The 14,226-nt window shown below is 65.6% G+C and overlaps 1 protein-coding gene across 19 annotated transcripts in view; it reads left to right on the top strand.

Annotated features, from left to right (window-relative positions):
• POLRMT (RNA polymerase mitochondrial) overlaps positions 1–14,226 on the top strand; it is a 22,145-nt gene continuing 7,919 nt past the window's right edge. For 3 of the 19 annotated variants that reach the window (XR_010840503.1, XR_010840504.1, XM_067033271.1), the window contains exons 1-20: positions 38–160; positions 1,239–1,337; positions 3,482–4,089; positions 6,267–6,397; positions 6,498–6,690; positions 7,898–8,050; positions 8,927–9,091; positions 9,181–9,336; positions 9,562–9,786; positions 9,986–10,792; positions 11,145–11,267; positions 11,590–11,712; positions 11,958–12,137; positions 12,357–12,443; positions 12,531–12,644; positions 12,742–12,794; positions 12,906–13,004; positions 13,685–13,757; positions 13,897–13,988; positions 14,079–14,136. Coding sequence is in view for 15 of the 19 variants with exons in the window: in XM_067033271.1 (XP_066889372.1) it covers positions 73–160; positions 1,239–1,337; positions 3,482–4,089; positions 6,267–6,397; positions 6,498–6,690; positions 7,898–8,050; positions 8,927–9,091; positions 9,181–9,336; positions 9,562–9,786; positions 9,986–10,792; positions 11,145–11,267; positions 11,590–11,712; positions 11,958–12,137; positions 12,357–12,443; positions 12,531–12,644; positions 12,742–12,794; positions 12,906–13,004; positions 13,685–13,757; positions 13,897–13,988; positions 14,079–14,136 (3,627 nt within the window). In the remaining 4 variants the exon portion in view is untranslated. Of the gene's footprint in view, positions 161–1,238; positions 1,442–3,481; positions 4,090–6,266; positions 6,398–6,497; positions 6,691–7,897; positions 8,051–8,926; positions 9,092–9,180; positions 9,337–9,561; positions 9,787–9,985; positions 10,793–11,144; positions 11,268–11,589; positions 11,713–11,957; positions 12,444–12,530; positions 12,645–12,741; positions 12,795–12,905; positions 13,005–13,684; positions 13,758–13,896; positions 13,989–14,078; positions 14,141–14,226 lie in introns of those variants that run through there. The other 16 variants (XR_010840502.1, XM_059063409.2, XM_067033269.1 and 13 more) reach the window with 13 other exon arrangements.

A 14,226-nucleotide genomic window follows, 5' to 3' on the forward strand; every position in this document is an offset into this window, starting at 1 on the left:
GACTACGACTCCCGGCGGGCGCTGGCGGCGCAGGTGCGTTGCGGCGGCGCGGTGGTTCCGCGTGCTGGCGGCATGTCAGCTGTGCGCTGGGGCCGCGGCGCGGCGGGATTCGGGAGGGCCCTGTGGCCGGCGGGCCCCCCCGGCCTCCTGGCCGAGGAAGGTAATGAAGGGGAGTCCCGGGACCGCTGCCCTGCCCCCCCCCACCCGCGGCCATGACCTTTGGCTTCTCGACCCTCGGGATCCAGCTCCCTCCGACCTTTGCCCTTTGCCCTTGGGAGTTCTGGGGAACCCAGTGACTCGACCCCGCTTTCACTCGCCCTTGGCCCTCTCTCCGGACAGGGCTCGGGGGGGCACTTTGATCTTCGACCCTTGATTTCTTTTGGAGCCGCATGACCCACTATTTACGGTTTGGGGTTTTTGGGGTTTTTTTGGTTGTGTTGGGTCTTCGTTGCTGCGCGCGGGCTTTCTCTAGTTGCAGCGAGTGGGGACTTCTCTTCCTTGTGGTGCTCAGGCTTCTCACTGCGGTGGCTTCTCGTTGCGGAGCACAGGCTCTAGGCTCGCGAGCTTCAGTAGTTGTGGCTCGCGGGCTCTAGAGCGCAGGCTCAGTAGTTGTGGCGCCCGGGCTTAGTTGCTCCGCGGCATGTGGGATCTTCCCGGACCAGGGCTCGAACACGTGTTCCCTGCATTGGCAGGCGGATTCCTAACCACTGCGCTACCAGGGAAGTCCCCGGTTTAGGTGTGTGTTTTTTTGTTTTGTTTTGTTTTTTTGTGGTACGCGGGCCTCTCACTGTTGTGGCCTCTCCCGTTGCGGAGCACAGGCTCCGGACACGCAGGCTCAGCGGCCATGGCTCACGGGCCCAGCAGCTCCGCGGCATGTGGGATCTTCCCGGACCGGGGCACGAACCCGTGTCCCCTGCATCGGCAGGTGGATTCTCAACCACTGCGCCACCAGGGAAGCCCCGGTTTAGGGTTTTTAACCTTTGAATTATCTGTGCCTTAGTTTGACGAACCTTTTATCCTCCACCCCACGCCCCAGTTTTCTTTTTTCCTTTGCCCATGGTGTCCCCTTCACTTTTGTCCTGTTAGTTTCTTTCCAGTGTGAGACCTGTGATCACTGACAGTTCCCACTGCCTTTAGGGTTCCTTTGCCCTGGATCCTGCGATTCCTGACCCTGTCAGGGCCCTCCCTCCCGCACCCCTGATGCCCGCCTCCTTCAGCCTCCCTGGTCTCTCCTGCAGGGGCCCTTGGTGGCGTCTGGGGCCGTAAGAGGAGCTCGACTGCCAGCCCTTGTGAGCAGGACCGCCGGAAGGACTGGGGCCATGCCGAACTGCTGGAGGGTGAGCCTGACCCCCAAAGTTTGGGGCCTGAAGCCCCTTCCTCGCTGTCCCCCCATTGGCAGCGCTGCTGGGAGCCGCCTCCTTGGTTCCCCACAGTGACCCCGGTGAGAACGGATGTCAGTCTGTATGGTGGGGTGACTCATGGGGTCCCGCTCCCTGGTGGTCCGAGGGCCCCCATGGTGAAGCGAGTGCTGTACACAGCGAGCTCTTGTAGTTCCCTCGTCCCAGCAGGGGCTCCCCCTTTCCAGATGAGACAGTCTAGGCCCAGATCTGTGGCTGGAGAGACTGGCTCAAGGCCACACACCACTGCACGTGCAGAGCTGGGTTTGAGCTGTGACTTGACCAAGCTCAGTGGTCCTGGCTCAGCTTCCTGGGCTTGGGTGCATGATGGGGTCTAGTCATGGTCATTGTCACCTGGGACGGACAGCCAGGTCCTGGCGGCCTCCGTAGCAAGTGGAGGGCATCTGTCCCTCTCGCCACCTCACTGTCCTCTCCCTCCCAGACGTCCAGTGCCTCCTGCTTCCCCTCCTGTCCCTCGTCCAGTGTGTGTCCAGCAGCCAGGAGTGGGGTGGGGGAGGCTTTGAAAAACAGCACCTAATTTCAGAAAACCCCAAACACGCAGAAGTGAAGCCACAGGTCCCACGCACTTCAAGAGCAACCTTCTTTCGTTTCTCACCCATCTCATTATTTTAAAGCTAAGCCCAGGGTCTGGAAATCTGAATCACTTCATCTCACTCCCCAGTCTTGAACCATCCAACTGTTTCCTCTCTCATAGAATAATCTCCAGACCCCCACTGAGGGCCATAGACCTCTGGGCCTTTGCCTGCCTCCTCGGCTTCTGGCATCAGGAGCTTTGCACCTGCTTGTCCCAGGTCACCCCCCAGGTGGCTCGGATGTGGCCGCCTCCAAGGGAAACCTGTGCCCACATCCAGCTTTTGCCTCGTGTCCTGCCTGGCGCTTTGCCGCCGGACAGTCTCCCACCCGTGCAGAAAGGGTCTGCTGAGTCTCCGGTCACTGAGGCCAGGGCTGCGCCTGTGTTTCTGCTCTGGGCCAGCTCTCTCTGGGGCCGATGTTGTAGTGAGACGGGCGCAGGCAGGAGATGGATACCCTTGCTCCTCGTGTTCGCGGATTCTGTGTTTGCAGAGTCTCCTACCAGCTGAACTTGTAACCCCAAAGCCGATGCACAGCTTCCCAGCTGAGGTGGAGCCGGGCGATGCCCTGTCAACAGGCATCCTTTTCAGGGTGTATCTGGTGCCACATTTTTGCATTCTGTGCTGTTCGTTGGTGGTTCTGCGGTTTAAAATGGCCCCAGGTGTAGTGCTGGGGTGCTGTCTAGATTCCTCAGGTCAAGGGGGCTGTGACGTGCCTTTTGTAGAAAATTTGCGTGTTTGACAAGCTTTGTTGAGGGGTGAGTTGTAGAAGTATTGGCTGTGAGTTCAATGTTAGTGAGTCAGCAATACATAGGAGTCAGCAATACATAGGAAATAAGATATCTCAGATGAGAACTCACAAAACAGGGTTATGTGTGGACCTGTTGGTGGAAATGTGGCCACGGGCTCTCAGGAGCCCCGTGTTTGCCTGGGAGTGGTGGTTCCCTGTTCACCAGCTCAGTGGCCTGAAACTCTGTAGAACAGAACTGCCCCAGGTCCTGAGAGCTGACTGTCCGTGAAGTGGCACAGGGCAGCAACGGGCTGTGAATTGTCTGTTTGTGGGGGGTGGGAGGGGGTAATGGCATGTGCAAAGGCCCTAAGGCCATTACGGATGGAATGGGGGTGGGAGGGGCAGGGAGACACCAGCACCTGGGTGGATTTTGAAGGCAGAGCCCTGAGGAGGCGCTCACGGGTCTCACGTAGAGGGGGAGAGTCGCAGACGACCTGTGCCTTTTGGTCAGGCTGGGCAGGACAGAGCTTGGGGGGGGGGGTGGGGGAAGACGCAGAGAGGCAGACTGTGGGCAACACCGGGAGCCTGTTCGGGACGTTGGGTTCGGGTGGCTCTGGTGGATGGGTGCCGGTTGGGTGGGCGGGACGTGCGTGGCTGACGGGGTAAGTCTAGGGACGTTTGCGGTGGGCAGCAGACACACGGGGCTGAGGTCTCTCGCCTCCTGGGCAGCGGGGCCCCCTGACGTCTCGCCCTCTGCCCCACAGTGCTCAAGGCGCGGGTGCGGCAGCTGCAGGCCGAGGGCGTGGCAGAGGTGACGGTGAAGAGGGTGGCCGTGCCTCGAGCCCCGGAGGCCGGCGGCGCCCAGCCAGCCAGGCAGGCCAAGGCAGGGGCCGAGGGGGCCGCCCCCGCGCTCAGCAGCCGCTGGGCGCAGAAACTGGACAATGACCAGCGGTTGATGGAGAAGCGCAAGCAGCGGCTGGAGGGGAAGCTGCAGAAGCACGTGGAGAAGGTGGCCTGGCAAAAGCAGCTGCGCCTGGAGCCCCGGCTGCTGAGCAGGAAGCTGGCGAGCCAGCTGCAGCACTGGGAGCAGGGGACGCCCCGGAGCCCGTGGGAGGAGCAGCTGGCCCAGCTGCTGCAGGAGGCCCCACAGAGGCTGGGTGGCAAGGCGGCAGCGGCTCCGGCGGTCAGAGGCCCCGAGTCGCGGCTGGAGGGCCAGCAGCAGAGGCTCCTGTCCTTCTTTGAGTGCTGCCTGCTCACGGGCCACCTGCCCCTGGCCCACCACGTGCTGGTCACCCACCACAGCAAGTCCCAGCAGCGGCGGCTGCTCACGCTCTCCATGTACAACATGGTCATGCTCGGCTGGGCTCGCCAGGTGAGTGGCTGGGCCCAGGGAGCGAGGGCCCCCGGGTCAGAGGCGGAAGCCAACTTGGGGGCACTTAGAGTCAAACACTTGTCTTTTAGCCCCAGGGCTCAGGCCTTTGTCTCTTATTGCTTTAATAATTCTTTAGGCTTGTGGATGATGGGTCACGCGTGGCCTTCAAAGCAAACTGTGAAAATGCCCAAAAGGGCAGGAAGAAGCTGTGCTCTGCTTCAGAGCATTTCCTTCTGGTTACTTGGCCACGGCTCTGGTGTGAGGGGCACGGCGGACCCTTCTTGGGGCTGCGACCTCAGTGCTTTGCGTCTAGCTTGTTCTCGTCTCGAGTTTCCTAGGTGGGATCCTTCTTTTTAATGCAGACGTTCACAGCTGTGAGTTTCTCTCTGGGAACGGCTTTAGCTGCTTCCCTCTCCCACGTCTTCTGTGTTCACCCGAGATTTCTCCTCTGAGCCGTGGCTGCTTAGGAAAGTGGCTTAAGTGCCCTTGCGGTGAAAACTTCCCCAACACCCTCCCTCCCGTGGGTCTGCAGCCTCATTTGAGGAGCAGCAGGGAAAGCGTTAGTGCCGGGCAAACAAGGGAAACGGCTGTTTGAAGACACAGGTGCAACTCACTAAGGCAGGTTGGCGGCAGGGACTTCGCTGTGCTGACTCACGCACAGAACGCGGCCCAGAGCCGCCTGAGAGCGCTGGGAGGCTCCCAAGGGCTCCACGGCAACAGTCTCCGGGGCTTCTTGCCTGCGTTGTCTTTGCAGGAGGGCACTCAGTTCCAGGAGTTAGGCTGCCTTCCCAGGCCTCTGGCCTCCGGCGTCCCCCCCACAGAGAGTCCTGTTACGGCAGCATATTTCTGATTAGATGAGCTTCCTGGGGCTGCCGAACAAATGAGCACAAACTGGGAGGCTGAAAGCAGCAGAAGTTCGTTTTCTTTTAGTGCCAGCAGCCGGACCTCGGCGGTCAGGGCGTGGCAGGCTCCCACTCCCTCTGGAGGCTCCAGGGGAGGCGGCTTCGCGCCTCTGCCAGCTCCTGGGTCTGCGATGTCCCTTGGGCTGTGGCCACGTCCCTCTGATCTCTGCCTCTGGTCACACGGCCTCCTCCAGTGTGACCTCATCTTAACTGCACCTGCAGGGACCCGGTTTCCAAATAAGGCCCTTTTCTGAGGTTCCAGGTGGGTGTGAGTTTGGGGGACCCTAGGCAGCCAGCCTATGTCGGGCAGGCCCGGCTGCCACCCAGACCTGAGTTTAGTCCCGTTCTGCCACGTGCTCCCCGTGGCCACACCCCTCCCTTCCCTCTGAGCCTCGGGTCTCCCATCTTGGGAGGAGTGAGGGCTGTAATCCAGGGCTCCAACGCTCTGTGTGTGTGCGCGTGTGTGCGCGTGTGTGTGCGTGTGTGTGTGTGTGTGTGTGTGTGTGTCGTGGTGGTGACATTATTGTGAGTTGTTTTTTTTTTTCTTAATAAAAGTTGTTTCCACTTTTTATTTATTTATTTGGCTGCATCAGGTCTTAGTTGTGGCTCGTGGGCGCTAGAGCGCAGGCTCCGTAGTTGTGGTGCACGGGCTTAGTTGCTCCGCGGCACGTGGGATCTTCCTGGACCAGGGCTCGAACCCGTGTCCCCTGCGTTGGCAGGAGGAGTCTTAACCACTGCGCCAGCAGGGAAGCCCCTCCTACTGTGAGTTTTTAGAGGTGGGATAGATGGGCTGAATCTAGACCAGCAGCGTCCAGTAGACCTTTCTGTGAATTTGCCAGTGTTCTTCATCTGCTGCACCCTCCTGTTGCTGCTGAATCGAGTATTTAATTTAAACTAAGCTAAGTGGCCGGTGTGGTTGGTGCCCCCCCTTCCCCCCGCACCCCGGGCCGTGCAGACAAGCACCTAGGACCCAGTTGCTGGCACGTGGTCTGGGGTGGCAGCACCTCTCAGACAGGGTGCAGGACACATGGCGGGGTGCTGGGAACGCCTCTCTCTGGAAGGGTCTGTGGCATCCCTGCTGAGCCACTAGTGGGCTGCAGGGAAAGCCGCAGGGAAAGTCAGCGGGGAGGCCTGTGTGGAGGCAGGAGGCGCGGTCGTCGGGAAACTGGGTAGAGGAGCAGGCGGGCGGCAGGGGGCACTGTGGGCCGAGCTGGGGCCTCCCTTCTGCCCACACCCGGCGCCCCCGCAGGCCCTCACCCCGCTTGGTTCCCCCAGGGCTCCTTCAAAGAGCTGACGTACGTGTTCTTCATGCTGAAAGACGCCGGCCTCGCCCCAGACCTGCGGTCCTACGCGGCCGCCCTGCAGTGCATGGGGCGCCTGGACCAGGATGCCGGCACCATCCGAAGGTGGGTGGGTCGGTGTGGGGTGGCCTGGCTGAGCTGGGGGCTGGGATCCCTGGGGCTGCCCGGGCACCGGCGCTGTGAGCCGGGTGTGTGTGCCCTGCAGGTGCCTGAAGCAGATGGCGCAGGACGGGCTACAGCTGCAGGGCCTCTTCACGGCTGTGCCGCTGGGCGCCGAGGAGCGGGCTGAGCTCCTGCGGGCTGTGCGCAAGGCCAAGCCCTCCTTCACCCCCCCGCGGCTGCCCGTGTCCCCGCCCCAGGTCAACACCTCCCCGCTGCTCCGGGACATCTACGCCAAGGTGAGCTGGGGCCTGTGGCCTGGCACCTGCCGGGGGCGGGGGGCGGCGGAGTGTCATCCCCGGGCGCCTCGGCCCCTCCCCGTCTCTCCTGGTGGGGTCGGCCCCACCCAACCCGATGCTGGCGGGAGGGAGGCTGCCGTGGGGGGCCCACGCCGCACCGTCCTGGGTTTCCACGTGGCGATGCAGCCGTGGGCCGAGCGTCGAGGTGTCGCAGGGCCTGTGTGCCCTCCCTAAGAGTGGACAGCTAACTGCGCAGGTGGCAGGCAGCGGCGAGGCCGCACCCGCCTCCCAGGGTGGAGTAGAGCGTGACACCTTGAGTCACTGGGTTTTTTCTTTTTACTGGGACATAATTCTCCTATTCTATAGTTCAGCTTTTAAAGTGTAATTCTTTTTTTTTTTAGTACATTGATCTCTATGTGATTCCAGAACATTCCATCATCCCAAAAGGAGGCCCGTCCCCATCAGCAGTCAGTCCCCATTCCCCCCCATGCCCACCCCCTCCTGCAACCACTAGCCGCTAACTCTGTCCGTGGATCGGCCTGTCCTGGACGTTTCCCATCAGTGGAATCACACCCTGTGGGTCCTTCTGTGTCTGGCTTCTCTCCCTGAGCGTCGTGTCCTCGGGGTCCGTCCACGCGGTAGCGAGGGTCAGGGCTTCACCCCTCTGCGTGGCTGCGTGACGCCCCCGTGTGTGGAGGGACCACGTGGTGTTTATCCGTCATCTGTTGACGGACACTTCAGTTGCTTCTAGTTTTTAAGCATCGTGAGCTGTGCTGCTGTGGCCGTGGACAGGTCTTTGTGTAGATGTATATTTTGGATTCTTGGTGTGTTGGGTTTGGCTATTTTTAATTTATTTTTGGAAGGGTCACACATTCACACAATTGAAAGTTCAAAGAGGAAACAGCAGCATCCGGGGACTTGCACTGTCTTCCTGGGCATCCTGCCCACCCGGCCAGGCCGGCAGATGCTGTTACACCAGCGCCGCTGTCTTACTGTCCTGGGCCCCGCCCTCCCCCCGGCGTTAAGGATGGATGATTCTCAGGAGACTTGGGAAAGTGACTGTGATTCTGCCGGGGGGGGTGGTGGGGGTCCTGGCACGTGTAAGGTGGGCAGCTGCTCTTCTTGACCTCGGGTGTGGATGGAGCCCTGGGGGACTCAGGCCGAGAGGTCAGGCACCGGGACCTCACCAGCAGCCTGTTGCCGCCAGCAGGATCCTGCTGTGTCCTACCCGAGGCTGCACTTGTCCCTGAAGGAGCTGCAGGGCCTCTTCCGACGGCAGCTTCGCGTGGAGATGGCCACCACCATCACCGTGGAGTCCGTGGAGAAGGTTCCACTGCTGACCAAGGAGGTCCTGCACGCGGTAAGGGGCTGGGGGGTGGTCCTTCCGGCTGAGCTGGGCGTCCCCTGCCTGGGCAGGGTCGCGTGGGGGAGGCCGGCTGCCCGGCACCCAGAGTTCTTGGAGACTGAGTTCTTGGATTTCACCTGCGTGGGGAGGGTGAAGGCCAGGCCAGGGGCTGGGGCGCCGCCGGTGTAAAGCCCACAGAGCCCAGGGAGCTGGTTTCTCCCGTCTGCGGCCCGCGCATCCCTCAGACTCGCCCCGGTGCTGTGGGTGAGGGAGTTGGTGGAGGCCCCGCCTGCACCTGTGGGCATCTGAGCTGCACCGGGGCAGGTAAGGCCTGGAGGTAAGGGGTCAGCTTCCGGTGGCAGGCCTTCCTTTCTGTTTCCTGGGGAGCCCTCGGGTTCCACACCTGGCCCACCCCATCCTTGGGCTGTGAGGCTGCCCCTTGCTGGGCTCACAGCCCCCGGGGGACAGACACCCCTAAGCTCTGCCGAGAAGTCAGTCCCTGGGAGATGGGTGGGGACGCGGGAAGCATTTATGGGGGCTGCCACCCCCCTGCTTCTATCTCCCTACATGATCTGGGTGGGAGGAGTGGCTGCTCCCTCTGGGCCTCGGTTTGCCCACCTGTACAGTGGGCTGTGCGACCCCTGAGGGGGGGGCCACCCCAGTCTGGGGACAGGGGGATGAGTCCTCACCTTCACAGTGCACCCCGGCATGCTGGATGGCCCAGTCTCTGCCCTGTCCCCCCCACGAGCAGCCCGGCCAGATCTGGAGCTGGGGGCCCACTGGACGGAAGAAGAGACTGAGCCGGGCACTGCCAGGCGTAGGGCTGGGGCCTCGCGGGCTGCAGGGTTGGGCGGGCGCGCTGATGACTCCTCGTGTGCCCCCTCCCCCCAGCGGAAGACCCTGGCGGGCCTGCGCTCCAGATGGAAGACGGCGCTGTACCAGGAGCTGCAAGAGACCAAGGAGAGCGAGGCCCACGCTGCTCAAGAAGGCCGCCTCTCGCTCTTCCCGTACCTGTGCCTGCTCAGCGAGAAGGAGGTCGTGGGGATGCTGCTGCAGGTGCGCGCGGGGCCGGGGGAGGGGCCGCCGTGGGTGCGCCCGCGGGGCCCACACAGGGCGCGGGGCTTATGGCACCTGCTGCCCTCCAGACCCTGCAGGCGCTGCCCGCGCAGGGAGAATCACTTCTCTTCCTGGCGCACGAGCTGGGTCTGCGCGTCTTCAAGAGGAAGCAGCTCAGAAACGAGGTGCAGGAACTGGAGCAGCGCTACTCCGAGTACCTGCACCTGCTGGCCTCCGACACCCAGGTGAGGCCCAGGGAGCCCAGGTGGGGAAACCCAGGCGTTGGGTGGAGGTCCCCTCCCCTCTCTCCCGTCCCCTTTCCTGAGGAGGCCGGGTTTGCCCCCAGACTCCACCTCATTTTCCTCACCTCACCCTGGGATAGCAGCCAGCTCACCCCTCCCTGGGGGTGGGCGGGGATCTCCAGCTCTGCACCCAGGCCCCATCTCCCCGAGCCACCCTCCCGCCCACAGGTGGAGGAACCGTGCCTGCCACGGCAGCGTTGGGAGGCACTGGGGGAGACTGAGGCCCCCCACGAGCAGCCCTGGCCCACGTCAGTGGTGGTGCAGCTGGGGAAGCAGCTGGCGGAGGTGCTGGTGCGGGCCGCGCGGATGCCCAGCAGCCTGGCAGCGCCCCGGAGCCCTGCCACGCTCATCCCCGTGCTCTACCACGTGTACTCCTTCCGCAGCTTCCGCCAGGTGGGCCGCTGTGGGGACGGGCCTGCGAGGAGGCCGCGGGCTCCGGGTGGTGCAGGGCCCCTGGGCCACGGTGGGATCCTGCCAGAATTCTGCTGTGGCCCCGGACCTGGTCTCGGGGTCGGGGCATCTGAGGGGACCCCAGGGCCCTCCTCCACTGCCTCTGGGGCAGCCCCCTGACCTCCGCCTGCCCCGCCCCCAGATCGGGATCCTGAAGCCTCACCCGGCCTTCACGCAGCTGCTGGAGACGGCGGCGGAGCGCACACTGACCTTTGAGTCGACGGACGTGCCCATGCTGTGCCCACCACTGCCCTGGACGTCGCCCCACTCGGGCGCCTTCCTGCTGAGCCCCACCAAGATGATGCGCTCCGTGGAGGGCAGCCAGCAGCACCAGCTCCTGCTGGAGCGCTGCCCTCCTGCCGAGCTGCACGGTGCCCTGGATGCCCTCACCCAGCTGGGCAACTGTGCCTGGCGGGTCAACGGGCGCGTGCTGGACCTGGTGCTGGAGCTCTTCAATGACAAGGGCTGCCCCCGCCTGGGTGTGCCCGCCCCGCCCTCCGAGGCCCCCCGGCCGCCCGAGGGCCGTCAGGCTCCCAAGGGCTGCCTGCTGCCTGAGGTCTCGCCCGCCGAAAAGGCTGAGATGCGGCGGGAGCTGGCCCGGCGCCTGAAGGTGGCACGGGAGATGCAGAGCCTGCGCGCCGACGCGCTGTACCGCCTGTCGCTGGCCCAGCACCTGCGGCACTGCGTCTTCTGGCTGCCGCACAACATGGACTTCCGCGGCCGGACCTATCCCTGCTCACCGCATTTCAACCACCTGGGCAGCGACCTGGCCCGCGCACTGCTGGAGTTCGCCCAGGGCCGCCCGCTCGGCCCCCACGGCCTCAACTGGCTCAAGATCCACCTGGTCAACCTCACGGGGCTCAAGAAGCGCGAGTCGCTGGAGGCGCGCCGGGACTACGCAGACGAGCTGATGGAGGACATCCTGGACTCGGCGGACCGGCCCATGACGGTGGGTGGCGTGGGGAGGACAGCAGCCGGGCCCTGACCCGACCCCTGACCGTCTGGCTCTCCTGGCCGCCGCGGCACCCACCTCAGACCCATTCAGGCACCCCCGGCCCCCTGCTTCTCCCCAGGCACCTTTCTGCTCGTCTCTCCCTCTGTCCTGGGCCATCGGCAGCCTCCCACGCCACGATAGGCCTCCCTCCGGGCTGGCCCCTCTCTGGTCTGTCACGCCTGTCCTCTCTCCACGCCATCCAGGGCCTCCCGGTGTCCCCACGCCACCTGGGCCCGCCCAGGAAGTGCCCCCAGGCTGGCTCTGACCCCGCCGGGCCTGGCCTCACCCAGCCCGCTGCTTCCCGCAGGGCCGCAAGTGGTGGATGGAGGCAGACGAGCCCTGGCAGGCCCTGGCCTGCTGCATGGAGGTCGCCCGGGCGGTGCGTGCCCCCGACCCCACCGCCTACGTCTCCCACTTCCCGGTTCACCAGGTGAGCTGGGGGACTCCGGCGTGGAGTGGGCCCCGCCCTCGTGGGCCCCTGCCACAGGTGCCTCTCTCGGGCTGAGGTGCCGAGGGACGGCACGGGTGTCCGGCACCTGCCCCTCCCGCTCTGCGCGGGCTGGTGTTCCCACGGTGAGCAGCTCACGCAGGCACGCCCCCCACCCCACCGCCCCCCTTGCTGTGCCTTGGTTCCACCCCGTGGGGGCTGACGCCCGCCCATCGTTGTGGGAGGTGAGCGGAGCCGGGGAAGCCTGGGGCTCGCCGCGCCCCGCCCCTCGCTCCCCGCTCCTCACTGTCCACCCGTCGCCCAGGACGGCTCCTGTAACGGCCTGCAGCACTACGCCGCCCTGGGCCGCGACGGCGCGGGGGCCGCCTCCGTCAACCTGTTGCCCTCGGACCTGCCGCAGGACGTGTACAGCGAGGTGGCCGCACAGGTGCGCCCCCAGCCCGCCCCTGCTCCATCTCATCCCCCGGCGCCGCCCGGGCCCGTCTGGCGCACATCTGGGCGCTGCGGACCCCGCTGCCACGGCCGCCGGCTGTCACGTGAGCCGGCAGTCGGGCAGGGTTCTTGGGGGACGTGCCGGGGGGGCGTCGGCGAGGTCCACGGGGAGAGAAGGAGCCTCGGGGTGGGAGGCTTCGGGGCGGGCGGGGCCCTCCCCACCGACCCCCGCTCCTCCAGGTGGAGGTGTTCCGCAGGCAGGACGCCGAACAGGGTGTGCGGGTGGCCCAGATGCTGGAGGGTTTCATCGGCCGCAAGGTGGTCAAGCAGACGGTGATGACCGTAGTGTACGGGGTCACCCGCTACGGGGGCCGCCTGCAGATCGAGAAGCGCCTCCGCGAGATCCACGACTTCCCCCAGGTGCGCGCGGGGCCGGGACTCCAGACCCTGCCGGCCGCTGTCCCGGGGCAGGTGGACACAGGGTCTTGTCTCTGCCCGCCGTGGGGTCCCCCAGCGGGGCCCGTGGGAGCGAGCCCACCCCCTCAGAGTCTGCGAGGTCACCATCAGGCGCCGCGGAGGGAAGCTGGGCCCCGCCCGCGCCCCGCCCGCGCCCACGCCCTCCCCTCGCCCTCTCCCCAGGACTTCGTGTGGGAGGCTTCTCACTACCTCGTGCGCCAGGTGTTCAACAGCCTGCAGGAGATGTTCTCGGGCACCCGGTCCATCCAGGTGAGGCCTCATCCTCCCCCTGCCCCCCCCCCTCGGCCGTGGCTCCCCAGACCCGGTCCCCACTGAGCCCGGTGTCCATCCCTGCAGCGCTGGCTGACCGAGAGCGCCCGGCTCATCTCCCACACGGGCTCGGCCGTGGAGTGGGTCACGCCCCTGGGCATCCCTATAGTCCAGCCCTACCACCGTGATTCCAAGGTCATGGTACGTGCGGCCCCACCCCCGCCCCGCCCCGCCCCCGCCCCCCACCGCGCCAGGCAGGCCTCAACGCCCCCCTGCCCCTACCGCCCCTACCCTGCAGATCAAAGGCGGGCTCCAGAGCCTCACCGTCAGCAGCAGTGTGGACACCAGCCAGTGAGTGCCCAGGGGCGGCACCGGGGTGCCTGGGCCGGGAGGCCACCGGGGTCGTGTCGGGCCGGGCCGGCCTGAGGCTCCAGAGTCCCCCACCTTGCACCCCGCCCCCAGGAAGCCCAACACGCTGAAGCAGAAGAACGGCTTCCCGCCCAACTTCATCCACTCGCTGGACTCCTCGCACATGATACTCACGGCCCTGCACTGCTACAGGTGCACCAGGGCTGGGGACCCCGCGGTGGGTGCCGCCCGCTGCAGATGGGGTCAGGCGAGGACTGAAGCTCTGGGGGCCCCGGGGCCCCGGAGGCGACAGGCCTCGAGGCGGGGAGGGGTGGGGATGCGGCTGACTGGGTGGGGGAGGGGCTCCAAGTGTGAAGCTGGCCCTCGGAGGGTCCCCGGGACCTGTGTGGACCTGCCGGGGCGGGCAGAGGTGTCTAGTTTCTCACGGTTCTGGTGTGGCCGCACTGAGCCAGACTGCTGTGGCAGTTCTGTGTTCCTGTGCCCCCCTGGGGCGGCTCGGGGTCCCCTGGGATGGAGCCCTGTGGTGGAAGGGGGCCCAGCCTCAGCCCCCGCTTACGGGAAGCTGAGAATCAGTTGGGTGGCAGCTGGGGGTAGGCTGGCAGAGAGGCGTCTTCCTGAGAGGAGAACTTGTCACTCGCCTGCTGAGGGGCACGTGTGGCGCACAGCTGCTGGAGTGAGCGGGGGCGGGGGGCGGGGGGGCGAGGGGGCGTCACTGGACAGTGGCCGCCCCCGCCCCCCCACCCGGCTGAGCGGTGGGGAGGGGCTCGAGGTGAGAGCTGGGCCAGTGCTGGGAGGCGGGGGGGTGTGTGGATTGTGAGGGAGGGGACCTCAAGGCGTGGCCTCTCCCCGGGGGCCCCTCACTGCCGCCGCAGGAAGGGCCTGACCTTCGTCTCGGTGCACGACTGCTTCTGGACCCACGCCGCTGACGTTGCGGTCATGAACCAGGTGCGGGCCCACCCCCACTAGGGCGACACCCCCGGCTCTCGCGCCCCCAACCTCATCCCCTCCTGACCTGGGAAGCCCGGGCCCCCTGCCCCTTGGGCCTGGTTCCTGGCTGCTGACGCCCCCCACCCCCCCGCCGCAGGTCTGCCGCGAGCAGTTCGTCCGCCTGCACAGCCAGCCCATTCTCCACAACCTGTCCAGGTTCCTGATCAAGCGGTTCTGCTCCGACCCCAGGTGAGGCCCTCCCAGCCCGGCACCGCAGCCGCCGCGCCGCTCCCTCCCCAGGCCGCCCCGGCCTTACCCCCACCCCGCCTTTGCCTTCAGGACCTCCAAGAGCGTGTGGGTCTCCAGGCTGATGGACACGCTGCTGTCTGTGCCCAAGGCAGGTGAGGCCCAGGGCTGGACGGCCCCTCACTGGGCTGGGGGCGGGGCCTTCCCCAGGGCCCACCCCCGGCCTCCTGCTCTGCTCCGC

Source organism: Kogia breviceps, chromosome 4 (assembly GCF_026419965.1).
Source record: "Kogia breviceps isolate mKogBre1 chromosome 4, mKogBre1 haplotype 1, whole genome shotgun sequence".
In the NCBI taxonomy this organism is placed as follows: domain Eukaryota; kingdom Metazoa; phylum Chordata; class Mammalia; order Artiodactyla; family Physeteridae; genus Kogia; species Kogia breviceps.